The sequence below is a fragment of the Apteryx mantelli genome, chromosome 12 (assembly GCF_036417845.1).
Source record: "Apteryx mantelli isolate bAptMan1 chromosome 12, bAptMan1.hap1, whole genome shotgun sequence".
NCBI classification, from domain to species: Eukaryota; Metazoa; Chordata; class Aves; order Apterygiformes; family Apterygidae; genus Apteryx; species Apteryx mantelli.
The window spans coordinates 14,252,214-14,279,886 of NC_089989.1; the positions used below are offsets into that span (position 1 = coordinate 14,252,214).

General features: G+C 55.5%; 2 protein-coding genes across 2 annotated transcripts in view; one reads left to right on the plus strand and one right to left on the minus strand.

Moving 5' to 3' along the window:
- The window catches only part of RAD54L2 (RAD54 like 2), a 64,535-nt gene extending 56,223 nt beyond the window's left edge, over window positions 1-8,312 (plus strand). Inside the window, exons 14-23 of the mRNA XM_067303282.1 lie at window positions 597-715; window positions 1,010-1,125; window positions 2,140-2,239; window positions 2,588-2,793; window positions 4,137-4,312; window positions 5,084-5,280; window positions 5,394-5,590; window positions 6,123-6,212; window positions 6,789-6,881; window positions 7,134-8,312. Of these exons, the coding sequence (XP_067159383.1) occupies window positions 597-715; window positions 1,010-1,125; window positions 2,140-2,239; window positions 2,588-2,793; window positions 4,137-4,312; window positions 5,084-5,280; window positions 5,394-5,590; window positions 6,123-6,212; window positions 6,789-6,881; window positions 7,134-8,122 (2,283 nt within the window). The 3' untranslated portion in view covers window positions 8,123-8,312. The remainder of the gene's footprint in view (window positions 1-596; window positions 716-1,009; window positions 1,126-2,139; window positions 2,240-2,587; window positions 2,794-4,136; window positions 4,313-5,083; window positions 5,281-5,393; window positions 5,591-6,122; window positions 6,213-6,788; window positions 6,882-7,133) is intronic.
- Window positions 8,313-8,893: 581 nt separating this feature from the next.
- LOC106492169 (semaphorin-3D-like) overlaps window positions 8,894-27,673 on the minus strand; it is a 32,532-nt gene continuing 13,752 nt past the window's right edge. Inside the window, exons 2-18 of the mRNA XM_013951951.2 lie at window positions 25,931-26,138; window positions 21,143-21,303; window positions 20,219-20,281; window positions 19,814-19,933; window positions 19,200-19,302; window positions 18,366-18,494; window positions 18,001-18,146; window positions 17,479-17,593; window positions 17,251-17,320; window positions 16,725-16,869; window positions 16,415-16,637; window positions 16,207-16,295; window positions 15,673-15,714; window positions 15,209-15,366; window positions 14,887-14,951; window positions 14,416-14,546; window positions 8,894-14,335 (exon numbers count right to left, since the gene is read on the minus strand). Of these exons, the coding sequence (XP_013807405.2) occupies window positions 13,919-14,335; window positions 14,416-14,546; window positions 14,887-14,951; window positions 15,209-15,366; window positions 15,673-15,714; window positions 16,207-16,295; window positions 16,415-16,637; window positions 16,725-16,869; window positions 17,251-17,320; window positions 17,479-17,593; window positions 18,001-18,146; window positions 18,366-18,494; window positions 19,200-19,302; window positions 19,814-19,933; window positions 20,219-20,281; window positions 21,143-21,303; window positions 25,931-26,054 (2,301 nt within the window). The 5' untranslated portion in view covers window positions 26,055-26,138 and the 3' untranslated portion in view covers window positions 8,894-13,918. The remainder of the gene's footprint in view (window positions 14,336-14,415; window positions 14,547-14,886; window positions 14,952-15,208; window positions 15,367-15,672; window positions 15,715-16,206; window positions 16,296-16,414; window positions 16,638-16,724; window positions 16,870-17,250; window positions 17,321-17,478; window positions 17,594-18,000; window positions 18,147-18,365; window positions 18,495-19,199; window positions 19,303-19,813; window positions 19,934-20,218; window positions 20,282-21,142; window positions 21,304-25,930; window positions 26,139-27,673) is intronic.

Here is a 27,673-nt window from a genome sequence, read left to right on the forward strand (position 1 = left end):
AAACAAAGACTAGATACTTACTCTCTCAAAGACTGTACTTCTTGTCAGGGCAGTTTTCTGAAGAAAAGTAAAGAAAAAAACTCTTATGTTTAAGAGTTGGGGATTTCTCGTCCATTTTCTCTGCCACAGAGCTGTCTCTTGTTAGCACCTTCGTCAGCATGTCTGCATGGCTCTGGGTGGGTGTTATGGGGCTGTCATGGGGGCTGGAAGGCAGGTGGCACTCTTTTATAAATTGTTTTCATCTGACCAAAAAGGCTGTGGGCTTTCTTATTCTAAAGAAGTGTTTGGCTGAAGTTTAATATATATAAGATGGTGGTAAATCTAGTGGGCTGGAAGAGCGATCTTGAGATAAGAGCAGGGAGTCAGGAGAAGGATTAGGAGGATGCTCATTTATCTATACTCCAAGAAGTATTTGTCATTTGGAGCTTCTGGAATAGCAGGTAGCAGCAGGAGTTAAGCATAACACTGTCAGCAGGACCTGACTGGATGTATGTAACCTCTATGCAATGACTTATTTCTTTCACCTTGAGACAGGATTGTTGAACTAAACAGGGAATGAGCAACTCCACCTGTAATAGTCTCCTGTTTCTCGGTAGGCCAAAGACATCTTGTGTGATTACCAGACAGGAGTCTTGGAGAACTCACCCAAGATGGTGTTACTGTTCCACTTAGTGGAGGAGAGTGTGAAGCTTGGAGACAAGATCTTGGTCTTCAGGTAAGAGAAGTGTCAATGGCTAATCCTACTGGATCTGGAGAAATGGAAACTTATACTAGGAGGTTGTTACATAGTGAATTGTGTGGCAGGTTCCTCTTTTCTCCTTTGTTGTACTGGATCCTGTTTTGCCTCCATGGATTTTATACTTCCTTCCCCTATCAAGTTTAATAGCAAGAGGTGTGCTGCAGCAGGCAGGGTTTGACAACTTGTAATGCTAGCGTGGTTGGGGAGGAGTTGTGATACTGCAGTTTTGCTGCTGGAGCTTTCTCCTAAACAGAGATCTTGGTTTTACAGCCAGAGCTTGTCCACATTATCTGTCATTGAGGAGTTTTTGGCAAAGAGACCAATGCCGAGTCCTCCAGGCTCAGATGGTGGGGTTCATAACTGGGTCCGAAACATCAACTATTACAGTGAGTACAGCCTGTCCTCCCTTTTTTGGTGTGATACTATTTGATCTTCTGTGATGGATTAATTCCTGGAAGTGTTCACTGTCTTCTCATGGTTTTTCCTGGATGTGCAGCTGCCCTTCTTCTAAAACATTCTTCTGATGAAGTCTCTTTCAGACTGATCTTACTTTAGTTGCTCAGGAAAACGGTGTTAGTTTGATTGCAACTAACTGATAATTTCTCAATGGTCTTTTTGACATCTTAGATGATGTTAGACATCTTTGCCATCTCACTTGCTCACTGGTGCTTTTTAAAGCTGTAAAAGACAGTTTTTGCTTCCTGCTTGGCCATTTTCTAGATCTTGCTTCCCAAACTAGAATCGCTGTGGAATGGTTTCACTAGTTGGGGGCTGTGAATTCCTTTCCCCTCACTTCCCCAGCTTTAACGCTTGTTCTGGTGTGGGTTGTCACTTTGTGTGACTGCTTTCCGGGCCAGGACTGAGAGGAGGGGTGCATATGGTGTTCCTGGTTTTGCAGAGCTGCCAGAAGCAAGCTGCTGCCCAGGAACAGAGACAAGCCACCCCCCGCACTCCTTTAGACTATTTCTCTCTGTGCTGAGATCCAGTCTGTGGGGTTTTGCCGAAGACTTGCACAGTTTGCTTTCACCTGGTTTTTCAAGCTTCCAGGGTACCTGAGGCCTTTGGGCCAGCTGCTCTTGCTTGCTGTCTGTCTGGCCTAATACAGAACCTTAAAACGCCAGGTGTGTTGTAGCACTCCCATTCTTGGCCTTGCCAAGCTCGAGTAATGTTTTGCTTGATCTTTTGGTTGGACAGAGCCAACCTGGCTGGCTGTGTTGCACCTGCCTGACTAGGCAAACTGGGGGCACAGAGTGGCCAGCCGAGGTCCTGGAGTGCAGGACTTGAAGGGGATCCGAAATGGGTTGGGAACCAGTGACAAAGCTCAGTATTTGGGAAGTGGGTTAGTTCTTGTGGGATCCCTCATATGGAGCTTTTAAATGTGTTCTTAACATCCTTCTCAGGACTGGATGGCAGCACCTCTGCCTCGGAAAGGGAACGCCTGATTAACCAGTTCAATGACCCCAGCAACACGTCTGTCTGGCTCTTCTTGCTGTCCACGCGGTAAGTTGCCTGGAGCAGACGGGTGCCGTGGAGGGGCTCACACTGATGCTGTGTATGCACATAGGTTTTCAGCTCTAAACTTCCTTTGCACTTGCTTGCTCTCAAGTCTGTATGGGACAATAGTGCTATCTGCATCTGAATTCTCTATGGGTGTAGGATTTTAGCCCTAGTCCTCTGCAGACAGTTGACAATAGTCTTGGAAACCAGAAATCATTTTGAAGTTGCCTGTATGACTGGAGGGAACTTTTCATAGACATACCATGGACTCTTGGCTGTGATGGCTTCCCCTGCCTAAAAGCTTTGAAAATTGGCCAAGGCAACAGGTGGAAATTTGTCTTTAATTTGCAGTGCTGGGTGTTTGGGTGTCAACCTCATTGGAGCAAACAGAGTGGTGGTGTTTGACGCTTCTTGGAACCCATGTCATGACGCCCAAGCTGTGTGCCGAGTGTACCGCTATGGACAGAAGAAGCCATGCCACATTTACAGACTGGTTTCTGATTACACCCTCGAGAAGAAGATCTATGATCGTCAGATCTCCAAGCAAGGCATGTCAGGTAAGTGTGAACACAGCACTTGGCTTTTGGCTTTCCCTGCTTTTGGCTCTTAGTCCCATTTCTATGATTTTCATAATGCCTTTTTTTTGAAGAAAAAAAATTTAAAAACCAAGCAGCTAAAGAAGTGACAGAGACACATTATCTTAGGGCAATGTTTGATGTTTATGAATTGACAGTGATATGAGAGCCTGTAAGAAATGGAGGGCAGAGCAGTAGAAACTGTAGAGCCAACATCCTGCAACAGGGTTGTGCTGCCAGTCCCGTGCTGTGCCATCCACCTTCCCTGCTGCACGCTGCAGCTTCAAGTCTGCCACTCTTGGCGCTTCAGCTTTGTTTGGGTTTCTGCACTGCAGTTTGGAGCAGCACAAATCAGAGTGGAAGTAGCACTGGGTCTGCACAGTCTTGGTGGTTACGACAAGAAACTGGGGGTTTGGGAGGTGGTCATCCTGTTTTCTCCTATGCCATTGCTTGTCTTAGACTGGGCGTTACTTATTAAATTGCTCTGTGCCTCCATTTCCCCAGCAGCAAGGAAAACAGCCAAATAAAAGTATATATTGATATCTTTGAATTATAGTGCCTACTCAAGAGCCAATTAATGACCTGCCCTTGTATGAAAAGTGCCTTTTGTGCTGTCTTGTGCCAGATGTTGAGCTGTATTTTGTAGTGCATGCAGGTGAGGGTTGTGGTGACCCAAAAAGAGTCCTGCTTGCCTGTGTCCTGTTTTCTCTCTAAAACCAAGTCCAGAGACAGCAGCCCAGTGTGATCAGCTCAGTGTCCTGTCTTTGCACTCAAGGTGGAGTCTCCTGGCAGTTGACCTTGCTCCCAGGAGAGTCCTGGACATAGATATTTTTCTCCCTGTGCTTCCATTTGCCCTGTGTGCCAGAAGGAAAGTCCAAGGAAAGCTTTCAGGCTCTTGTGAGGGAGGGATCGTGGATGCTTTTCTGAGCTTTTGACTCAATAGAGTTCTGCACATTTCAGTGCCTGGTTATTAATTTGAGCCTTTTTGGTGGGATTTGGTGGGAGACATGTACTGATGTGGCTGCTTTTCTGTCCCAGGGCTTGTGTAACTAGGTTCATGTTCCTGTGTGCTGGCATCTCAGTGGCCTGTGCTGCGTTGCTGTGCTGTCTGGAGCACAAGGCATTTGTCAGCTTGACTTGGTCAAACAGGCTCATCTCTGAACATGGTGGATGATTTTTCTCCCTGCTCTGACATTTACAGGAGGCTTCTGAGGAAAGTACAGATGACAAGGAGGGAAATATTTTAGGATAGGCGTATAGAAAGGGCAGCAGGCGGCAGTACCCATGTTTCCTTCTCTTCTCACTCCATTCCCTCCCTTTTCCAGATCGAGTGGTGGATGATCTGAACCCAGTGCTAAACTTTACCCGACGGGAGGTGGAGAACCTGCTGCATTTTGTAGAAGAGGAATCTGACCCTGCTCAGCTCTCCCTCAATCCAAACAAGATGAAAGAGTCTGTTCTACAATTAGCCTGTCTCAAGTATCCTCACCTCATCACCAAGGTAAGACCAACCTGCTTGCTTGCTGGCGCTGTTCTGCCCAGGCAGGAGGAGGACTAGAGGACCCTGGCTCTGTGATGAGGATACAGTGGCAAGACAGACACTTTTGTGTGCTGGTGGGAATAGGGACAAGTGCCTCTAGAGAGGCCCTTGAGAGTCCTGTCCTTCCCTGCAATATCTCCAACACACTTAGAGCTGCCTCTGCCCTGCCCAGGTTTTGGGGCAAGTTGTAGGCAGCCCTTTCTCCATTTTGGTGCTGTGCCAGGAAGGTGGCCATCTCGTTTTCTGGCTTGTTGCTAGCTCTCTTCCTGGTGTGGTTTTAGAACAAGGGGACAATGCTGGGACAGCCAACGCTTGCCTGGGTTTGGGAGAGTTTTGCAGGTAGGGTGCTGCTGCAGACTGGGCCTGTGGTGGGGCACGGTGGGGCTCTGGTGTCTGTGTGAAGCCTTGTCAGGCGCTGCACTTGTGCTCTTAGCTGGGCCTTCAGGTCGTGGGTTTTGCTGTGCACTCGTAGTAAGAGAGAGTCTTGGTTGGGCAGATGTGATGGCTCAGCTGACACTCAGTCATTCCTCAAACTGTGCCTCGATTGCATCCGCACTATGCTGCTGGACACGGCACCCCATGACTAGCTCTGCCTCCCTGCTTCCCTCTCCTCTGCTCTGGTCTAGGATGGGGACAGGGACATGGACAGGGACAGGGCGGTTGCCATGTGGGGCATGCTGGTTCCCTCTTGTGGTGTGTTGGTGTCAAAACCTCCATGCTATGGGGTTGCAGGAGCCTTTTCAGCATGAGTCACTGCTGATTGACCGGAAGGAGCACAAACTGACCAAGGCAGAGAAGAAAGCAGCCAAGAAGAGCTACGAGGAGGAGAAGCGAGCATCCGTCCCCTACACCCGGCCGTCCTACGCACAGTATTACCCAGCCAGTGACCAGAGTCTGACAAGTATCCCTGCCTTTAGCCAGAGGAACTGGTGAGTACCTGCCTCTTCTTCTTCTTCCCATGCTGAAGATTGAAATGAGGGGGCAGAGGAAGCTTAGCCCTGCCAGTAGAGGCACTGTACTTTCCTCCCTCCTCTCTCACTAGGCGACCAGCCCTCAAGGGTGAGGACAAGCCGGTGGCAAGTGTCCGCCCAGTTCAATCCACCCCCATTCCTATGATGCCCCGGCATGTCCCCATGGGCGGTGCAGGATCAGCCTCGAGTTCCAATCCTGCTGTCAACTTCCCCATCAACTATCTCCAGCGAGCTGGTGTCCTCGTGCAGAAGATTGTCACCACCACAGGTGAGCTGCTGCTGCAGGACTGAGCCAGGAGAAGTGAACTCGAGATCATGACAGAGAGGGTGGAAGCCTGTCCTTTGGTCCATCCTCCAAATTTCTCCCATGGCAATGGGCTGTGGGCAGAGAGGTATCAGAGCTGCTGATGCTGCCTGTATGTTTCTGAGGGGTTCCCCAATGTCTGGGGGACTTTCCATGTGGGTGTGTAAGGGGCATAGGCCTGGTGGGTTGTTAGGAGTGAACTCACTGCGAGAGGGCATGCAATACCGCTTTCAGCAGAGAATTGCCAGTTGTCCTGTTTGGGACAGGCAGAGACCTTGTGCCAGAGCAGCCTGGGTTTTGCTTCCTTAGAGCCCTGCACTTTCCCACTCTGCTGTCTCACTGCTACTCAGAAATAAACCCAATGCTTGCTTCTAGCACAGCACGTGGGAGAAACAACTGTGCTGCAAGCAAAGGGGTTCAGTTGTGCAGTTCCTTGCTCCTGGCTGTGGCTGGTGTGCAATTTCACAGACACTGTTCTGTTTCCTCCCACTGCCAGATATTGTGATTCCGGGTACAAACACATCCACTGATGTACAGGCAAGAATCAGTGCTGGCGAGAGCATCCACATCATCCGAGGGACTAAAGGTAAGTCCCTCTATCTCAGTAAGATTTGTGGATGGAGACCTGAGCAACACTAATCAGCAAAGAAAGGACCTAAAAGCATGATTCAGTCCTTTGAGAGGAAAATATGTAGGAAGGGGAGGAGATCTGGACCCTGCAGTGGTTCAGTTGAGAACCATGCTTTGGCGTGTTGCTGTAGCTGATGCTTCAGGGATGATTGCTGCTGTGGCTGCTCTGGCCTCTAAGAGGAGCTGTTGAACTTCAGGACAAGGCCTCTTGTTCAGACAATGCCCACTGCGCATACTGGGGCAGCCAAACACTTCCTAGTGCTCGCAGAGCAAACTTAGCCCAAACACCAAGTGTCACACTTCCCACTGGCAGTACGTTGAGAGGGAGTGAGCTTTGACCCCAGGAAAGCTGAAGAAGGGGAGGTGGAGAGCAAGGAAGGAGGCCGGAGGCCCCACTGATCTCTGTCCATGGGCCTGGCCTTGTGTAACACTGCTGTCCTGTTGCTGTCTGGGCAGCCTTGCTGGCTCTCTGCTCCGCAGTCCAAAAGTGAGACCGGAAATCATGCATGAAGTTGTTTGGCCTCTGTTCTAGGGACATACATCCGGACCAGTGATGGGCGGATTTTTGCTATCCGGACCACTGGGAAGCCAAAGGGCAATGAAGACCGTCGGACAGCTGCCTCAGGTAGGGGCTTGTGAGCGTTGCATGGGGCTTGCTTGTGAGCATTGCATGGGGCTTGCTCGTGAGCTTTCCCACCTGAGTGTCTGTTGGATGGTGTTCCCTGGCCTTCTTCCATCAGGCCTGTATCCAGGAGACCCAGGCTGACTCCACGATCTCCCCATGTTGTCCCCACCTTCCTTGTCACTTCTGCCTCTTTGCCTTCCCAGGATTTTCCTGAGCTTGTCTTTCTCACCTGTTCCACCTCCTTTATTCCAGGCTCCCAGAGCTCTTCGCTGGAGTCCACGAGCAACGGCAGACACAGTGCCTCATCACCGCAGCTCCCCAGCGCAGAGGAGCTCACTCGACCCATATCCCCTGACAGCCCCGAGATCATTAGCGAGCTGCAGCAGTACGCAGAGGCGGCTGCTGCCCGGGAGTCCCGGCACAGCTCTCCCAGCACCAACGCAGCACAAGGCCACCCTGCCCGCATGGACAACGCGACCGGCTTAGCAGCCCGAGGAGCTGAGCAGCGTGCAGGGATTCACTGCATGGCTCCCTCTGTGTCTTCAGCCCTGCCAGCCACCAGCCAGCATGTCGATGCCCACTCAGTGTTGGACTTACGGGGCAACAAGCGCAAGTCGACCTCACCATCAGCTCCGGAGGAACAAACCCGCAGGCAGCAGAAAAAGCGCCAGTTGCCATCGTCCGTGCAGCCGTACGAACACGGGTACCCAGTCTCTGGTGGGTTCGCCATGCCTCCTGTCTCTTTAAACCACAACCTAACCCATCCATTTGCCTCCCAGCCAGGAAACTCCTTATACATGGGCACTGGCTCCTCTTATTACCAGCTGCCCAATTTACTCCCAGACCCTCATCTGGTGTTCCCTGTGACTACTGACCCTCTGCTGACAGCCGGCACCGCCAGCTCTTCTGCTGCTACCTCAGCCACCGCCAGCGTCCCCTCATTCATGCTAAACCCTTCTCTGACGGGGGTGCTGCCCAATTACTCGCTTCCCTTCACGCAGTCACTCCTGCCCGAGCCCAGGATGTTTGCTCCTTTCCCAACCCCCGTCTTGCCTAGCAGCCTTCCCAGGAGCATGGCATCTGCCTACCCTGGCTACATGTCCCCTCACTCGGGCTACCCGGCCGGGGGCCTCCTTCGGTCCCAGGTGCCTCAGTTTGAATCCCAGGAGGTCCCGGAGGTGGGATGCAGCTCCAATGACGAGGACAAAGACGACGATGTTATAGAGATCACAGGGAAATAACGGGCCCAGCTCCTGCTCGGTCTCAGCTCAGCCAGGAGGCAAAAGTTGCAGGACCTTTTTGGGAGTCAGGATTTCCCCTCTGGGCCATGGCATCGGGTGGAGAAGGATGTGAAGGGGGTGGTGTGGGGTTTGTTTTGTTTTTTTTGTTTCGTTTTGTTGTTTTTTAGCTGTCGAGGATCTGAATTGTATTGGGCGCTGGGAGACTGGGGAGGGGGGATAGAGTGGACTTGTAAGGGCCGGGGGGGGCAAGAGTTGGGGGAGGGAGGGAAGCAGCAATGCAAACCATAGGAGTGCCTCCCTCCCACGCTCTGTCTGTCTGTCTGTCTCTGTTCTCTGTCTTGTCTGAAAGGGGGAGGCTCGGTGTTGCCGGTCGCTGCCCTTCTCAGGCCTGGAGGCACAGGCTTGACCGCTGGCGGGGCCCAGCTCCCTCTCACATGAACTGCCTTATCTGTGAACTTGGCTTGCTCCAGGAGGTGCGGGCCGGGCCAGGGGGAGACTCCAGCAGAGGTTGAGGATGAAGCATTTTTACTGGGGAGGGAGTGGGATGGGGGAGGGCTTCTACGTTGTGTGTGTTTTGCGGGGGGAGGGATTGATGTTACAGGAAAAAAAAAACCCACAAACAGTTTGTCATCCTCTTCAAATTCAAATGAAACTAGTCTTGAGGGCTCCAGCCAGGCCCCTGCTGCCGTGGGGAGGGCAGGGTGCTCCCTGGGGCCCTTCCAGATGGAGGAGTCCCCTCCCAGGTAGGTTGGTCCTGTGGTTCCCATGCCGGCTCTGTGCGCCGCAGTGTCGGCGGAGCAATCACCGGCGGAGCAATCACCACGATCTCGGTGGCTGTTGCAGGGGAATCCTGGTGACTTCCCCAGCTGCCGTGCGAAGGGCGCCTCTCTCCCTGCCATGGCCCAGCAGCCCTGGGGGGTAGGTGGACTTGCTGCTGCTTCTTAACAGCCCCAGGCAGTGCAGAAGGTTGGAAAGGGATACGGTTGTGGACCCAGTGCCCGTTGCTGTTGACTCTGTGATCGGAACGACTTCCCCCGCACAGAATCTCTACATTAATTTATTTCATGAAGGCATAATATTTATTGTTTGGGGAACTCTTTCCTTCTATTTTTAAATTAATTTCCATGTTAAAAAAAAAATAAAATGCTGGCCTCCATCATGCAGTGGTTGCTTGTCGGGTTGTCTGTGTGGGGAGAAGAAGCCGTTTGACCAAAGCGTAGTCTAGAAGCAGGCCCAGCTGCGGAGGTTCCCTCCAGCTGACTCGTGTTGTGTTTGCTGGATGTGCCCCACCGGAGGAGGATTGTGCCAGAGCAGGGAGGAGCTGCTCCTGGTGTTTTGGAGCAGCTGGAGGGAGGCTGGAGTCCTCTTGTCATGTTGGGGCAGGTGGAGGAGCACCTGCAAAAGCTTCCCGAGCTCCTCCCCAGCAAGGACGGGTCCTCGAGGTGTGACAAGTTGGGGAGGCCAAGCTCCTGCCGGGGAGCACCTTTCCCCACCCAGGGAGCGTCGCTGGCTCTAGCCCTCTGCCGGCGTACGCGCATGCAGGGACTGGCCCGAGAACTGGAAGTGAATAAACTGGCTGCTCGTCCCAGCGTCAGGGCTCCAGCGTCTCTCTGGGAAGGGAGAGGTGTTTCTGTGCGAGTTACACAACCGCAGCTAGACTGTGTGTGTGTGCGCGCGCATGTCTGTGTGTGTGTTAGGGATGAAGACTAGAAACCCAGGAACATGTGTCACATCTGGTGTCAGCAGGCAGATGTGCTCACCTGTGTGGGATATCCTTGGAGCGTGGCCAGGCTCTCGGAGCAGCGGTAGTTTGTAAAGAGACTTCCTGGGCTGTGGAAGCCGCGATCGTTGGTGCTTACTGGGACCAGCTAGGTTTAGGAAGAGAGGACAGGATGTCCTGACATCCTGCGTGGAGGGGGCTCTGGAAGATGGGGACCTTCCTTCTTAAGAGAGAGAAAGAGAGCAAGAGGTGTGTGTGCGCACGTGATACAAAAACATAATAAAAATGTTATGGGGCTTTCCTAGTGTCTTTCTGTTTAATGGACATTGTCTGTCAAACATAACCACACCATTCATAGAAGCCTTAGATCAACAGTTTAGCTATGCAAATTATTTTAATTATTTTTTTTAAAGAAAACAAACATTAAAATAGTGCTTTCTTCTTTAACATATCCTAGGAGTTGAAAACCGAGGGGTTCTGAGCAAACTGCTGGACAACTTGTCTTTGGATGCACCATGGAAATAAAAATCAAACCCCCCCACAAAAGTAACAAAGCAAATTAACTGATGGTGTTCATGCAAGTTTCTCCAAAGACTTGACAGTGCTGCGTCTGTGAGTCATGCCCTCCTGTGCTCTGTGTGTCCACCTCATGCACAATCCTGTGCCACTGATTGTATTGCAAGCTTGCCCAGATGTCCATTGCATCCCTGTGAGGCTGTCAGATTTCCGGTGGATTTGGGGAATGGACCTAGGCAAGGGATTTCCTTGTCGAGAGTAGCAAGTTTTGAGACCTGCAGGAGTGTAAGTGAGACCTGTGGGAGGCCAGTGTCGCCTCAGAGCTTGAGCAGCCTGTAACCGGAGCCCTGCTGCAGCCTGGGTCCATGGTGGCGGTGGGCAGGGTAGCTGGGCTCATCCGAGTGACCCTCCTGATTCCTCTTTGAACGGGGCTTTTCCGTGGCTCTGTGCTGAGAGGAGGCATGAAGATTTGGCTCGGGGCAGTAGGGCACTGTGGCTCTGGATGCGGTGCCTGTGACTGCACGCTGTTTTTCTCTGCTCGTTGCCTCTCCAGGAAAGCACCAGAGACTTCCAGAGGGCCCTGTGTCCGGCACTGCACCCAGCAGGCCCTGGTGCGTTCCCTTCCGCCGGGTGACGTGCTCCTGGTGGGCCCCTGGTGTAGCCCGAGCCCCGTAACCATAGGAGCTAGAGGCGGCTGGTGCTCGGCTCCTGTAGGAAACGTGCTTCGTGCCGCTAGGTGACAGCTTTGTTTCACGTGGGCTGACTGCTAACCTTCCTGCGCAAGGGTGAGATGCGATGGCTCTCCAGGCTCCTCCGTGGCCCCGGCGGCTAGGAAACCCCTCACAACCGTCCTATTGTGTGGCCGTCCCTGGAAGTGACCCGCTGCAAGGGGCTTCCTCTGTTGCTGACAAACATCCGGGCAGCTGTATCACCTGCTGCGTCCCTGTGCCACGGGGCTGGCAGGAGCGGCACCCCTGCTCAGTAAGTGCCTGAGTTGAGCCCCAGTCACCCTTTCTGAGCATGGCTGGGCAGTGTGGCACCTTTCCACCCCACGTCTCCTCCCGGCTTCCTGCCTAGCCCTTGAGAAACCCCCTTTTGCAGGTGCAGGGTGCCCTGTCCCCTTGTCAGAGCCTCGGGGGAGAGATGGTTGCATCACCTGGGGCAGCAGATTGCCATAACACCCTGAACCCCCACCACAGGGCTCCTCCAGTGACCGGCAGCTTCCAGCGCGGCCCTGAGCTGGCCAAGGGAGGCACGTGGCTGTGGGCACCAGCTTTCACATGGTGCTGTAGGGAAGTGGGAAAGGATTTCCTCCACACCATTGAAGCCATGAGGGTGTGCAGGTTATCCGGGCTCTTTCTGAATGGGGTGACCTCTCCGAGCCCCAAAACTTCTCCTTTCCCCTGGGTTTCCCTCTCCCCTCATTCCTCCTCCCCAGAGTTATCTGCTCTTTAGCATGTAGTTGTGCTTTAGAGGGTCCTATCTTGTTTTTCTGAGCCTGGAACAGGGGCTTTCCCTGCACGGGTTGAATTTTTCTTTTGCTGCTGAATTTGTCTTCAATGAACTGGTGGAAGCAGCTGGCAGTTCATTGCTGGGCTGCGGGTGACACTGAGGACAGCAGTGCAGGACTCTCTGCTGAGGTATTTGGACACTAAGGACGATTTCTGAGCACAGCCCAGAGGCCGGGGCAGTCGTGCTCCTGAGGTGCAGCAAGCTGTCCCCTTGAGTGAGCATCCACCTCTGAGCTCTTGCCTTAGGTAGGAGGTTTCCGCTCCCTCTCCGGACACAGCAGGGACAGTCAGGCAAAGCTGCACTCTGTACCACTGCAAGACACTACGGGGTGGGTGGGGAGTGACCTGCGACTGTGACATGCCTGAGAACATCCCAGCAGTTCCCCAGGCTAAATTGGGTTGTCAGCCATTCGCTCATGAACTGGTGCGGTTCTCCAAGCAGCAGTTTCTTGGGCTCAAGCATGGTGGGCGTCTCAGGGAGAGCGGCGTAGGGGCAGCAAAGCCTAGCCTGGCCCACACCCCGCGAGTGCTGGGGCAGGATCTGCTGCGTGTTTGCTCCCAGGAGCACCTGGGAGATTGATGGGGTGGCTGCAGATACTCACAGAAATACTTCCAGTAAGCAAAGGATGGGACTGCCACAGGTGCTTCACTAGAAACTGCATAGATTTGACTTAATGATGTCAGCTAATGGCTAAATGCAAGAAAATTGCTGTTGGTTTATGGATGGCTTCCAGGCCAAAAGGGGCAAGTACAGCAAGTATCTTTACAACTGTTGTTTCTCTCTACTCTAGGATGAAGTTTGTTAATCCAGTCTTGGAAGGGCAGGGGGTGGGGGGGCAGAGATTCAAAGGGGAGTGTAGTCCAGCTAGATTACATTGGGGATGAGGGCTCCTTGCAAGTTGAACAGAGAGAGTGCTCCGCTCAAAGGGAGGACGCGGCGTGAAGGGGGGAGAGCAACCTCTGCCGCCTCCCAAACCACCACCACTACGCGCTGCCCACGGTGGCGCTGCTTTGTGGCTCCCACATTGGTAGCACCCAGCTCGGATCTGGAGTCTCTTTGGCAGATCCACATGTACAGGGGAGCCTGAATGAATCCACTGATGAGTCTCATTTTGTTTTTTGGGGGTGTTTTTTTTTTTCTTTTTTACTACCGCCTTAGTTTGTGGCCTGTCTTTTTGTGATTGGAAAGAGGAGTATCTCTAGCAGGGTGGGTTGGTCAGTTGGCCCCACGCATGATCATGTGCTTCCCTCTTCTCTCTGTCAAGCGGGATGTGCTCGCCTGATCTCCCAGAACAGAGACTTTGAACAATTTGTTGTTTATATGATGTATTTATTTTTACTTGTGTTTCATGTCATTTTTTTAAAAAATAATAAATTGTAAGTTGGTATAACTGCCTGTTGTTTCTCTCCCTTTTGGTGAAATGAACTTCAAAATTAAAAAAAAAAAAAAGAGTGGTGTGGTTGGAAGTGGATTGTGGTTGGGTTGGGCAAATGCATCTCAGGCAAACCCAGATCTCCTGCTGCCAGAGCCCCGCTCAGCAAGCAGCTCCCTGAGCTCCAGCTCTGGTACGAGGTGCCAGTGGGGGCAGGCCAAGGGGCCTGGGCCCAGCTGCCTCCAGGGGCGTCTGGGTCCGCTTATGGCCATGGTGGAATCTGGATGCTGCCTGGCGTTGAGGAGTTACGCATGAGAGCTGGCCGTTGCCATTCTCAATCCTCTGTGTTTGCTGTTGCTGCTAATAACAATCGTCATTAAGGGACAGGGGAAAAATGAGGAGAATAAATACTTTGCAGGGCGTAAATAGCTTTGAGTCTTGAGTCCAGACTCTCTGCCCTTGCCTTGTTGTGCTCTGTGGGGGCACCCAGAGAGGCAGAGGGGACTGGCATGGTTTGAGGTAGTAAATGCAAGGCATTTTCTGCCCATGAAGCTGAGAGGTGTCTTGGAGCTGGTGTCTGCATGCAAGAAGGGCCCTGGAGAATTGCGAAGGGAGCTGGCGCCCGCACCCTGTGCGGGTCCCGGAGCCGAGGCAGCCCCCGGCCTGCTCTGTGCAGTTACAGGGGGTGAGGGTGCCGTCGCACTCGGCCCTTCTTGCTTTCTGGGGAATGGTGCTGCCACTTCTGGTGCCAGGCTTTCTGCCGCTGCCTTTCCTGGTGCCGCAGGGCATTGCAGTAGATATCGAGGCTGGTGCCTGGTGCCCCCAGGGCCCGTGGGAACCCCTTGTAGCCCATTTGCAGGTCTATTCGGGGCTGAGGGGCCTGGTAGCTTCCTCCTAGCTCAACCCCCTTGCCCCGTTTGTAGGGTGGCATCTCCATTGCCTCATGCCTGATGACACGAAGGCTGTAGCGGGTGAGGGACCGTGAGAAGGAGCGCTCCACAGCCTGGCACTCGTAGGTGCCAGCATCCTCCCTCGCCAGCTGGCGGATCAGCAGCCCTTGCTCCAGCATCAAGAAGTGGCCGTTGTTCCTGACCTGGGCGAAGGCAGAGCACTGTGAGTTGAGCCCCTGGTGCTGCACCCAGCTGAGCCGTCCCTGGGCCCTGGGCCCCGTACCTCACTCAGGCCTGTCTCCTCGCTGTGCTGCACCAGCCACCGGATGGTCGTCTGGGGTGAGCGAGGCAGGCACTCGAGGAAGGTTGAGTTTTTCTCCACCCCAAAAACCAGCTTCTCTACTGCAGTGGTCCCTGTGGGGGGATGGGACAGGAGAAGGGGTGACTGCCCAGCCCTGGGCTCCCTGCGCTGCGTGACAGCACGGATAATATGGCTGGTGCTGCCCTGAGGTGGGGACAGGGCAGACAGCACGTCGGGTGCTAGCACAGACCCTGGCAGAGGTGTCCAGGACACGGAAGGTGGCAGGGAGCCAGCTCTGCCAGGCCTGTGTCTGCGGCACATGGCGCAGGTGCACGTATGTGGGCACTGGTTTCTCAGCGCTGTGCTGCCCTGGCAGCACTTGCCAACTGGCACTCTGGGCACCACTGGGGCCTGGGCTGGGGCCTCCTTGCAGGGGCTGGAGCTGGCGCTCACCCTCTGTGGTGTCCTGGCACTGGCTGAGCGGGTCAGACTTCAGCACATCCTGGCACCGGGCCTGCCTGTGGGAGCAAGCAGATCTTGGCTGTGGGGCAGCGCTGGGTGGTGGCACCCACCCAGGCTGTGTGCCGTGGGCCGCCTCAGTGGCAGAGCAACTAGGGACAAGGGGAGGGATAGGGGGGGCCAACATGGAGCAGGGAAGGTGGCAGTTGGGGGTCTGGGTGGACGGGGAAAGCCTTCAGGGCCAGTGGCTTGTCCCTCCCCATGCTGCACCCCTCCCTGTGCAGGGGCAACAGGACTGGCCCAGGCAGATGCTCACCTCTTCTTCGTGAGCAAGTTTGGGGCGCAGGTCTTGCTGTCCCAGGTGCAGTAGGGGTCCCTGGCCAGGCAGCAGTCGGTGCAGGCTTTGCCGTAGAGCTCGCAGCGGTACAGGGAGAGCTGGAGCAGCCCATGGGTGCTGCTCACAAACAGTTCCTGCTGCTCAGGCAACCAGAACAGCAGCTGTCAGTACCCCACGAGGCTGGAGACGTGGGATGGGGACCAGCCTGGGAACTGAACACCCTGCCCTGTGCCAGTCTGGGGGCACTGGGAGACAAGTGGGGCGCAGGGCTGAGCCTGCCCCCACCCCCCGAGCTGTGCAGTGCTGCCCTGGTGGGAGCCTGCTCCCTACATGGGCAAGCCCTGGGACTGAGGGAAACAGGTGCAGGGGATGGGCATGGGGTCAGCTGTCCTCTGGACCCCCTCCCTTGGCTGCTTCGGGATGAAGCATTAGGGAGAACTCACCCGCTTTGGTGATAACTGCATGTCCAGGATGGGAGAAGGCACCTGGAAGAGAAGAGGAGGGTTAGTCCTGTAGTGGGGTTAGTCCTTCCTGGGCACCTCAGCCTGCCAGTGGGGCTGGGACCCTGTGGATGGCAGGAGGCTGGCCATGACCAGAGTCCCTGGTCCCAGCTCCTCCTGCTCAATGCAGGCAGCCTGAGGCAGCCCTGCCCAGCAGCAGCACTGTGAAACCTGTGCTCAGCCCTTTCCAGATTTAGTTTCATGGGCCGATGTGTTTCCCCCCCCCCCCCACCTGTCTCAGGATGGGACTGGATGGGGAGTCAGGAGAGGACTTGGTGCCAGGCCCTGTGACCCTAGCTCCCCTCCATGCAGCACCACCCACTGGTCGGGGCAACTGGGAGACAACAGCAGTGAGATTAAGGATCTCCCTGGATGCAGGCCAGCAAGTTACCACAGGGATCTGCAGACAGGGGCTGGATAAGGGCATACTGCATGGTTCAGGTGCCCATGGTCCAGTCCCGGCCCAGTCCCCTGTACCTTAGAGACGCTTATCTCCTCCAGGATGATCTCCTCGGTGCTCTGGCTCGACCCGCTGGCCAGGCCCACCTTCAGGACTTTGCCGTCATCTGTGAATGCAGCGGGAGAAGGAGCTGTCAGGGCTGGGAGTCACTGCACCTGGCAGGACCATGGGCCGTGCAAGCTGCCGTGTGGCGACAGCATCCCCAGAGCTGGGGCAAGCCCCTACCTGTACCGAGGAAGAGCACGTCGTAGTGCCTGCTCTCCATCTCCACCCTGTGCACCAGGAGCCTCTGGAGCCGGTAAGGTACGTTGACTCTCATGAGGACCGGCTGGCGGCCCTGCGGGTACACGGGCTCCCACATCAGCTGGTGGGTGCGCATGAAGCTGATCACCTCATCGGGGAAATCCTTGGTGGACTGCAGGAGGGGGTCGTATGTCTCGCTGGGGCACTGCAGGGACCACAGGGGGCTACGTTACGTCCACGACAGCCTGTCCCGCTCTCTCTCACCTTCTGCTTCCCTGCCCCAGGCCCTTACCGTGCCGGGACGGGGGTATGGGACGCGGCCCTTGTATTCTACCCAGCGGTAGTCGAATCCCTCCTTGTGCGCGAAGGGGCCGCTGAAGGCAGCTCTCACAGCAGCCATGGAGTAGACACACACTGCCGAGCCACTGAAGACACCGCTGGAGGGGAGGGAGTGCAGAGCTGTTAGTCTCGCTGCTCCTCTGCAGGGGCCAGGCCTGCGTGCACCCATGTCCCCTGAGCTCGCTCTGTTCCCTACCAGCCTGGGAGTCCTGCATGGTGCCCAGCGGGTGACGGGAATTTCTTTGGCACAGCCAGTTCTGCCTGAGGGGACCGTCTGCTACGCAGATGCCAAACCTATGGCTGGGCTAGTGAGGCAGCAGCAGATACCAAGCAGTGAAAAGTCCGGTGACCCTTCCTCTCCCAGCTGTGCGTGGGTCTACCCTTTCTTTCCACAGGGCTCCCCATGGGGCAGTGCTGATGAGGGGACGGAGGCAGCTGGACTGCCCTATGCATGGGGCTAGCCAGAGCCCAGGGCTCACCTGGAAACTGTGAAGAGGCCGAAGACAAGAGGGTTCTGGGAGTCCCGAGTGCGGAGGAGGAAAACATCCTCTGCAAAGAGAGAGGTGGAGATGAGGGGCCTGGCAGCTGTAGCATGAGTCACGAGGATCGTCTAATGGCCATCCTCACCACTTAGGGACAAGCTCATGACAGAGGTGTTGGCACATCTCTCCTGGCTGCCCATGCCGCTAAGCAGACTGTGCACTCACCGAGCTGGTCGAAGTGCGTCTCGGTGCCTTGGGGCCCAGGGATGGAGCACACCAGGCGAGCCTTGAGGAATGTGCTCCAGCGATTGATGAGGCTGCGCTTCCCTCCAACGTCGTTCTGCCGGGCACCAAGAGCTGGGCTCACCCCAGCCTCTCCCACCGCTGCACACCCCTCCATTCCCGCAGTGGGACACCCTGCAGGCCTGAGCCCTCCACTCCATGCTGTGTGTGCGGTGACACCCCCCGCCCCAGTCCTTGTCATTGCCCCTGTTTGGGATGCCGCCTAGCCCAGAGGAGGAAAGGTGCCTGGGGAACCCTCTATTTGGACAGAAGACCTATGCCGTGCCCGCAGCTCTGCAGGAAGCCAGGAGCAGAGCTGGGAGCTGGATTCCAGCTTCCCAAAGATCTTCGCGTCCCTGAGGCAGCTGAGGCCAGAGAGAAGGAGCACCCCCAGGCTGCCGGGCAAGCTGATCTGTGCTGGTTGTGTGGTGCCTGTTCGCAGGGTGCTGACCTTCAGTCACTGACCTTGCAGACCCGGGCCACCCTGGCATGGATGTGCCGTCTCTCCCACTGCCCAGCTTCCAGGGCAGTCTCACGGAAGAAGATGTAGACCTTGTCATCATGCGGGTTGTAGGTATCAGGGATGGCATAAGCGCCAATGAACGTAGGCTCTGCAAGAAGGAGGAGCAGCACAACATAGCCCTGTGCTGGCAGCTCCCCCGGCTAGATCCGAGCTTTTAATACGGGCCAGAGACTTTCAACCAGTGCTTCCCCCGTGGGAGAAGCAAAGGAAGCCAAACCTCCAGGCCATGCAGCAAATATGATGCTGACCCCAGCCTCTCCCCAGCAGATGGAGCGCCCCTGCATCTCACTCATCCCCACGCTTGTACCGTGTAGCCAGTGATCCTGGTTCTGCTCTGTCCGGATGTAGCTCTGCTCAGCCCTGTGAACCCAGGTCCGAAAGAAAGCAGCACTGCTGCCCATGAAGTCACTGGAGGTGCCTGAATAGAGCTCCCCATCTGCAGGGTCAGTGAAGGACATGTGGGTGAGCTGGGGTGCCGCTGCTGGAAGTTACCCTGGCAGGGCTCCCCTGTGTGGCTGGAAGCCCTTGCGGGGGCTCAGTTAGATGAGAGCCTTCCTCACTCCCTAGAAAGCCTGGAGAGATAGGATGCTGCAAAGAACAGCAGGCCCAGGGAATGCTGTGGTGGTAGCTAACCAGGGCATGATGGCCACAAGCATTTGAGTCACTGGTCAGGGAAGGCCCATATCCTTAGTGCAGCCCTGGATCAGGAGAGGTCCCTTCCCCAGCCTCCTCCAGCCACATCCATGCCAGTGCTGGCTCTGGCCGATGGTCACAACAAGCTTGTGCAAACCCACCTCTGCCCCAGGATGGCTTCTAGCCCCCACCTCCTAGCCTGTCCACACTGTTGGTACAAGGTGGGCAGGCCAGTGACACCGCACACCCCCATGCATGTGTGGCAATTGTAAAGCTCCACTCTCGTGTTTCTGTGCAGGAACCCCTCCATGAGGCCGGGATGAGCTTGAGCAGGACCAGGCTCTGCAGGGCTGGCTCCTGTCCCTCTCACCAAGCTCGGGCACCAGCACAGCAGTGCAGCCCTGCAGTGAGCTGCAGGGCAGGTGTGCAGGGACCTCCGCACAGACCATTCCTAGAGCTCCCACCCTCCCAGCATCACCTCCACTCCCTGCTCCTCATTTCATCTTACCGATAAGGAGCCCTGTGAAAGGTTCATGGGGGCTGTACGGGCACCGTCCTCGTCCCGATTCCAAGGAGTGGGTCACCAGCCGCATCGGCGGGGCCCCAGGATCCTGCCAGAACCAAAGGGGAAATGTCAGCCTAGACGGAGGCTAGGAACGAACCTGTCATGAACTCCCTTGGCCTGGCCCTACCTCCCACGGGATGTCCCCGTCACTTTGGTTACTTGGTGGCTGTGCTGATGAATGTGGAGCTACACAGAGGCCCTGTCCTGAGAGCACAGGGAAAGGTCACATTTGATGGGCTGGTGAAGAGTAGGAAGGAGGCTGGTGTGCTCAGCCTGTGCGGCCTGGGAGCAGAAGGTCTGTGGAGGGTGCTGCTAGGAACAGGTCCCACCCCTCTGGGGGCACCCCAGTGCTGCAGAGCCTGGGCTGCTTCTCGCCATATGCAGCAAGGCCATGCAAGCTGCAGGCTCCCTGCGCCTGCTTCAGGCTCTGAGCCTGGCTATCCGGCCACACTCTTCCTCTCCCTCCCCTGCTACAGAGGAGGACAGGGATCTGCTGGGAGGGAGAGGGTCTCTTCCACCTTCTGCAATGGGGACACGGTCACCAGGGTGTCCCTCACCTTTGCCCTGCCTCCCAGCTGGATGAAGGCACAGACAGGCTGGTAGGAACCAGTCCCACAGGCAAACACATGGCTCCTGTTGAACGGCTGCAGGAGGCGAATGAAGTTGGCACATTCTGTCTGCTCAGGAGAAAAATTTTGGTAGTGGTCAGAGCCCAGGTTCACACACGCAGGTGCAGCCCCTGCCAACCGTATTGCATGTCCTTCTGGGATGGGGGAGCCCAGCCAGATCCTCCCCCGGGAGCCAGCAGGCTGAGCTCAGCGAGGCCCTGTGCCTCTCTCCAGCTGGCTGGACACTGTTGTGTCACGCAGATCCCCAAGGCCCCATTTTGGGGTCATGTGGGTGTTAAATACCTGTGACGAGCCACACGAGGCCCTGAGCCAGGGACTCCTTGCCCTGCTTACCTCTGCGTTCTTCCCTGCCAGCTGGCAATGTTCAACCTGCTCCCTGGAGGCTGGCCAGAAAATCTGCAACACAAAACCCCACCAGCCTGAGCCCCACTCTCTGCCCCCTGCTTTCCTTGACCTGCTTGGGCAGGACAGCTACAGCTTGACCAGCTCCCACCAGCACTGCCTGGCATGGGCAATTCCCCAAAGGCTGAGGGGAGATTGGTGTGACCATGTCCAGTCAAACTCTTCTGCTAGGCTGAGGCACGTGGTGAGGACGCAGGGCTGCACTGCAAAAGGTCTGACAACTCTTTGGGTCCCAAAAGCCCATCTGAGCTCAGCAGGCAGCCTGCCAAACAGGTTCAGAGCAAAGCTGGCTGGGGGACAGAGCCTGGGTGGGCCACGGCACACCCAGATAGTAGGCAGGCCGTCCTGGATCCCAGCCCGTGGGAACGCCAGGGTGAAATGTGTTAATGGTCTTTTCTTTTGTTGGTTTTGAACTGTGCACCCCACAGGCAGGATGTATTGGGATGACATTAGTGGACTTGGTGCTCAATTTGTTTTAGATCTTGCAATAGCAGTGATTAGGTGTGATCTCGGGGCTTTGGGCGCTTCCCTTCCACCCTCAGCCGGGACCCACCCAGATCTCCACTCCTGGCTAAGCTGCCATGTCCTTTCCTGGTGCCGGCTGCAGCAGGAGGCTCTTATGGCCTGTCCCAAGTGGGGATCAACACCAGTGTATGGGCCAGGGGCTGGCTGACCCCCACCGATTGAGAAGCCCTGGTGTAATTGTGTCCCTTGGTGACACTGCACCATCCCAGCTAGAACCACATCCGCCTCCATTCCCTGGCACCAGGACGGAGAGCTGCTCCCAGGGGGACCAGGGAGGAAGAGGCTGGTCTGGTTCGGGATTGTGTTCACACCCTCCTCCCCAGCACTGACCTTCTCAGGCTCTCTGCTGGGATGGTCTAGATGGAGCAGGAAGATGTGGTTTTTTGCACCCACCATCAGCCAGGCCCTGTCTTCATCCAACAAAAGTGCCTGGAAATCCAGCCCATCCCCTGACGCCAGCAACAGGCGAGAGCTGTTGGATTTCAGCAGATCTAAGGGGCGGAAGGTGGAAGAAAGGGAAGCCCATCAGTCAGTGACAAAGCAGACAGCCCGAGACCCTATCCTTCCCCCTCCCAGGAACAGCTATCATTACCCATCCCTGCCCCAAGGGAAAGCAACTTTCCTGCCAGTGCCTTGGCAGCAAAACATCACCCTTGGTGCCCCAAAACTTATCATGCCTCCTTCTACGAGCATGCCTGGAGGAAACGGTGTCACCTGTACACAGGAGAAAAGTACCCTGACCCTGGGATGGACTGCGCAGGGTCACACAGGCCTGGTTTGCTGGGTACTGGGGAAGGAGAGCAGTCCAACTTGAGGATCCCAAGCTATTCAGCTTCTAGACTGCCATTCAGTGGTGCTCTTTGGCCTGGGTGGATCACCCCAGAGCCACCAGCCCCAAAGCCTCTGCACCCTGAAACCCCATGGGGAGAGGCCTGAGAACACAGAAGAGTCATTTACTGCATCTCCCAGGATGTTTTCCCTGGGCTTTAGCTCAAGAGAGTGTTTTTGGCTATTCCCTGGGGCAAAGTATCCCTCAAATTAAAGGCTTTATAAAAACATGGTGCCATGGCCCAGCCCAAACACTTTCATTCCCTCTTCCCCAAGCCTGTTTTTACTGCTAAGTGCCTGTGAGCTGCTGGACTTTATCCAAAGCACCCAGTCAGCCAGATGGATGGGCAGGCCCTGGCCCAAGGAACTTAGCAGGTCTCCAGCTGCGTCTCAGGTGCTGCTCTGACCCTGCCTCTGCCACATTTTGACACCTCACGCCCTGAGACACAGCCTAAACCCAGAATTAGACTGGCTCAGAAAAGGGGCTTTTAAGAGCACCCATTTGGTGCTGGAGGAGGGAAGAGCCATGTTGCCAAGCAAGGAAGCACGCCATGGATCCCCCCATGCTCCATGGGGAGCAGAGACAGGGCTGTGGGAAAGGGTTTGCTCTCCAGGTTGTATCTTCTCCTGCTTGTTCCTTGTGCAGAGGCTCAGCAGCCCCCCCCCGCCCCGAACCCTCCTATAGCACAGTCACAGTCGTGTGGGTGTGCAAGAAGGACAATAAGATCTTGTCTCTTGCTTAACCACTCCTGAAACAACATCCACTAGGGCCCTGACACCTGGCCTGTGGCCAACAGGCTTTCCCATGGTCCGCATCAGTCTGTGACATCCAGCATCAGGTTTTCCGGCTGGCTGCCGGGACAAGCTGACTCCCCCACCACTGTGCACAGGTGGCTGCTGTGTAGGACACAGCTATTGCAACAGTTGCTGCTCTGGTGAGCGCCTGCTCCAAGACATCAAGACAGAAAGTCACTGAGCTGGAGAGACTGGAGCTGAGAACTGCGTTAGAGCTCCTAGAAATTGTAACACGTTGCTTTTCTATTCAAAGCTGGCAAGATCCAACTAAGGAGAAGGTGAAGGCCAGCTACATGTTCTGGCAGGTTGTTTTTGGCTTTCAAGCTGTGTGGGGGAAAGGACAAAAGTAGGGTCAAGGGAAGGGGTTGCTGGTGAATGGGAGCTTGGAGCTAGAGGGACATGAAATGTAGATGGTAACCTGGGGCAATCTGGTATGACTGAGGCTGAGAAATCACCCTGGACCATGCAGATGGAAGCAGTTTGCCAGAAACTAAGTGAGGGAAGCTGTTGGGGAAGTGAGCGCTGGCCGGCATGGATGGGAGCATGGGTACAAGCGAGTAGAGCGTGCCAGGTGGGGCGTACATGGCCTTGGCTTCTCTGTTCAAAATGCACCCGCTGATCACAGAGGCTATTGCTCTCTTCCTTCCACCCCATTTCCATGGGAGAGAGGAAGCGGGGCCAGTTGTTGTGAGCTGGAAATGTCACTGACGTCTGCTCCTCCCTGTGAGGAAAGGACCTGCTGGGGCGCATGCAACAAGCAGGGGTCTCTGCCCGGAACTGCGCCACTGCAGCCCGGCCCGCTCCGACAAGGCATTTCCTTCTCCCCTTCCTCTGGGGCCGGCCAGTGCTGGGGTCAGGGCTCTAGTTACTGTGAGACAGAGAAATCCCCCTCTCTGCCAGTAACTGCTCCCAGCTGCTCCCAGGGAGATCCCTGCCAGGAGGAAGAGCCCTCACACTGCTCCCAGAAAAATTTCCACAGTCCCAGTTCACTCAGCCCTTTCCCTCGTGTACCCGAAGGGTCTCCTCGGGATGCCTCTGGGTGCCGAGCTGGCTGGGTCCCCAGGCAGGCTGTAGTGTATTGTCCACCCTCCTGCTTCTGCCCCAGTGCAGGCTGCTCCCCTGACCTGCTGGATCCAGACAGAAATGTAGGGCAAGGCACCGGAAAGGCGATGTGGGGGTAGGGAAAGTCAAAGATTTATCCAATACACAGGTGAAATTAAGTGGAGTGGGGCAAGGCTGGCCCTCGGGGACGTGCCTGCTCGGCTTGTAACAACGAGAAAGCTGCTATTATCACCACTTCATCCTCTGATCTGCCCTGGCCCTGTCCAATGATGAGATCAGGCAGGCCTGACGGAGGAGCCCTCTCTGCTGGGCTCTCAGGCCTGCTGCAATATCGGGTGGGAAGATCTGACCCGGCCCTCAGGAAGGATTCACTGCCCTGCACTTGCAGCATGAAATCAATGGCAGAGTTAATGGGACGATGAGCACCATGGTCCATGCCACGTGCTGTGGCATGGTTCTGCTCCTTTACCAAAGGGATGGGGCATTCAAATGTCATTAATTCACATGGTGTATGTGCAGGAAGCTGTCAGCTAAATGCGCACAAACCATCCTTTCTTGCCCCCAGTCCGTCTATACAAACAAGACATCTGATTCAGGTGCCAATCCGTAAGGCAGGGAATCAGGTGGTCTCTGAAAGCAGCTGTGCGATGGCTAAAAAGATGGGTGAGTCCAGAGAAACATCCTCTCTTTTGTGTTATCTCCAAAGGCCATGGTGTGTTTTCCTTTGTTGTCAGGATCACCGAAACTGCCTTGTCCCATCCATCATCTCTGCCTGCCCCTTAGCACCAACACCCTCAGTGCAGGGTGACCCTGGGCTTCCTGGGGTCACAGCCCGGCTGTGCTGGGAGACCGTTCTCCCTCCTTCCCTCAGCCGTAAGAAAGAGCCAGACCAAGGGGACGACCCCTGAAGCCCAGGGGAGGCTTGGCTCTAAATCAGGCTCCAGCCTCTCTCTGCCATTGGCTGATAAGAGCTGCGTCAGTGCAGCTTTTGGTGCAGATAACCAGAGACCCACCAACCTCCTGCCCTGCTGCAGTGTGATGGCTTCTGGATCCTGCCCAGCTGGGTTGGCTCTCAATCAGAGATAGCTAGAAGACCCATTTGCCAGCTTCTAGCTGTGCCAACCCCAGATTATTACAGTAACAGGAGCTCAGAGAGGTGCTGTAGTTTCACTGCATAGTCATGCTGCTATATAGCCTCAGAGTAAGAAAACAGAGAGGCTCAACGCAGGCCAGCATCAAGGCTGACCCAGCGTGACCCATGTTTACCCCGAGGCTGCTTCTTGCACAGTTGTGATTGTGTTTGCTGCCTCCGATCTGCCGGAGCGCTATTACAAACCTCCTCCTTGCCTCCTCGACAGGGTGGGAGCTGCTGCTGTTGTTCCTGGCCCCGTGCCCTGTGCCCCATCCTTCCTTCACTCTCCCAGCCTTCGGTGCTGTCATTTCCTTCTCATGCGCCTGCTTACATCTTCTCCCCCCCGGTCCGTGCAGCTCCACCTGCCTCCCCCATGCTGGGATCTGACAGCAAGGCTGATCCTGTAGATGCTGGAGTGGATGTAATCTCAAAGGCTGCTTTATTTTTTTCTTTCCTAGGGGTTTTTAAACCTAAACTTCTCAGGCCATTGTGTCCTTGAAGCTGCGTTGTGCTGTCCATGAGTCACATCCCCTGTCATTGTTCGTATTGTCCTTGAGCCCTCCTGATGCTGGGAGCTTCCTCTTCTGCCTCTGCCCAAGACTTGAGGGCTTTTGGCATGTCTGGCCCCAGCACGCTGTGGGGCTTTGAAGTCAGAAGACCCTCAGTGTTCCTGCTGGCTGAGCAGCCTCCTCAGCCTCCTCTGGCTCCAAGGAAAGACAGGCCCTGTACTGCACTTCCAAGCTGGGTCCCATCTCCCTGCCGGGATATCCTACTGGAGACTGAGCGGCCTGCAGCGGGCCCCGGAAGATGGGGCTCGCTGCAGGCCATGTCTGTGAGGCTGTTACAGGGCAAAACTGCTGACGGGAGGGAGAGGAGGGGGAAGGCAGCACTGCCTGGGGCTTAGCGTCCCCATCGCACCGCGAGTGTGAAAACAGGGGATCTTCCCCCGGGGCTACCCAGGTCAACCCCAGCCCAGGACACACTGTAAGGTGCACAGAGTGAGTGTGGGCAGAAAGGAGACATCCCTGGCTGTCTCGGACCTGGGCTGCACCCAGGCAGGACATTCCGTTCTCTGTGCTGCATCCTCAGGGGCTGTGCTTGGGGCTTCAGCTGCGGTTCATGAAGCATCCTGAGGGCTCAGAGCTGGCACACGTAGATATGTTGCAGCCACGATCTCCTGCCTCCCTCGAGCCCTGGCCCATCCTGTCACCCTGGCTGGAGAACACTCCTCCCAGCCCTTTGAAGTGAGGCACAGGCCCCATGGAAATCCTGTCTGCCGGCAGCCTCCAGGGCCCTCTTACCTTTGTAGGAGACGCGAAGGCGAGGGGCATGTTGCTTCCAGGCCCCGCTGGTGTCTGGGTACAGCAGGAGGATCCAGAGCAGGAGAGTGGAGAGGGGAGGCCTGCCGCTGTGGGAGGCTTTCATCTTGGCGCTCTGCTGCTGGGGATAGGGGCAGGTCTCCCTCACAGTACCATGGTCCACCCGCAGAGATGCCACCTTCACCTCCAGCTGTAAGAAGAAAAGGGGAAAGTCTGCACCTCTGCGGGCTGTGTGCAGACTGAGACTCCATCCCACTGGCCCCATGGACCCATTGCTGAGAAGACGGGCTGCTCTAGACATCTCAAGCGACAGCATGGCAGGTCTCCAGCAGCATGTACCTGAGGAGGCGTTAGGCCAGCTGCCTGGCAGAGAGGAGCTACCATGCTCTGCCTAAGAGCGGGCGTCTGGCCCCAAACACACCCACAGCACTGCAAAATTAGTCAGTACTGTTGAGCGCAGTGTTGCCGAGGGAGGTCTCTGGCCACAACTGGAGTTCAACAGACTGGGCAGGGGTGGTGAGGCACAAGCTGAGTATCTGAACTCCTCCAGGCCCCTGATGGAGCCTGCCGCAAAGCACGTCATGACTGATAATCTGACCAGAGCACCTGCAGGCTCTGAGGAGGGCCAGGCCCCATTAGTCTCTCTGAAACACAGACTCAGGGGGAGACAAGGCCTGTCTTGAAGAGCTCCATCAGCCTAAACAGACAGGTGGGAGGAAAAGCAGGGGTTTTCCCAGAGAAGCGAGTATCTCACTTGCTGGGCTATCCTTGCAGCCTCCACGGTTATTGATGGTTATAGTATGACGAGGAGAACTTCTGAATGTCTCCAGGGCTCTGGGGTCTGGATGCCTTCACATCACAGAGCAATTCGGATCCCAAGTAGGTGCTGTACACCCTACACACATGCGCACACATCTCCAGGAGCTGTCAAAGCAGCTCTTGCTTGCAGAGCCCTAGTTCACAGGGCCAATTTGAGTACCGGGAAATCCAGTGCCTGCTGCGTGGCTGGGAAGCCTGCTCACAGCCTGCATCATCTCCTGCTGCCCAGGGGCGCCGACACATTTTTCATAACAGAGAATTCAAAAGACCAGCTATGACAACCCGGCTGAGGGATGTGTGCGTTGTGATGTCTGTGGGCCCAAGGAAGGCACGCCAGCGTCTATCAGCTCCTGGACACTAACGACTGGGAGCATTCCTACCCTCTCTTCCATTCACACATCCACAGACACAGTATTATTGCCTTATTCACCAACTCCCACACATCCTGGAGGGGAACAGAGCTGGACTGACAGTTCACAGCAATTACTCCAGGCAATTTAGCCATTTTTTCCTGCTTATAAATGTCCTGGTCTCTAAATGTCTACTCCAACTATCCAACACTCTTGCTGTGTATTCAGTTCTATGAGTCCCCTGGCTGAAAGACTTAAAATGAGTGTAGAGGTATTTGGCCCAAGGAATAGGGGATTTCTGTAGTCTCTGTTATAGTCTGTGTAGGAGTGAACAGGCAGGCAGAGTCCAGAGAAGCCAAACATTTTAAACTGCCTTGTTCTCTATCTATCTTCCACAAGACGGAGCACCAGGCTGGGCGTATGGACACAGTTTCAGGCTTTCAAAAGCACGGCTTTTTATCTCTCTGGTGGGAAACTGGGAGAAGACAGCTAGATCTGCTGCTCAGCAGCCTTCCAGTCCCTTTTTACATTCACAGAGTCTTTGCATGGTGCAGGT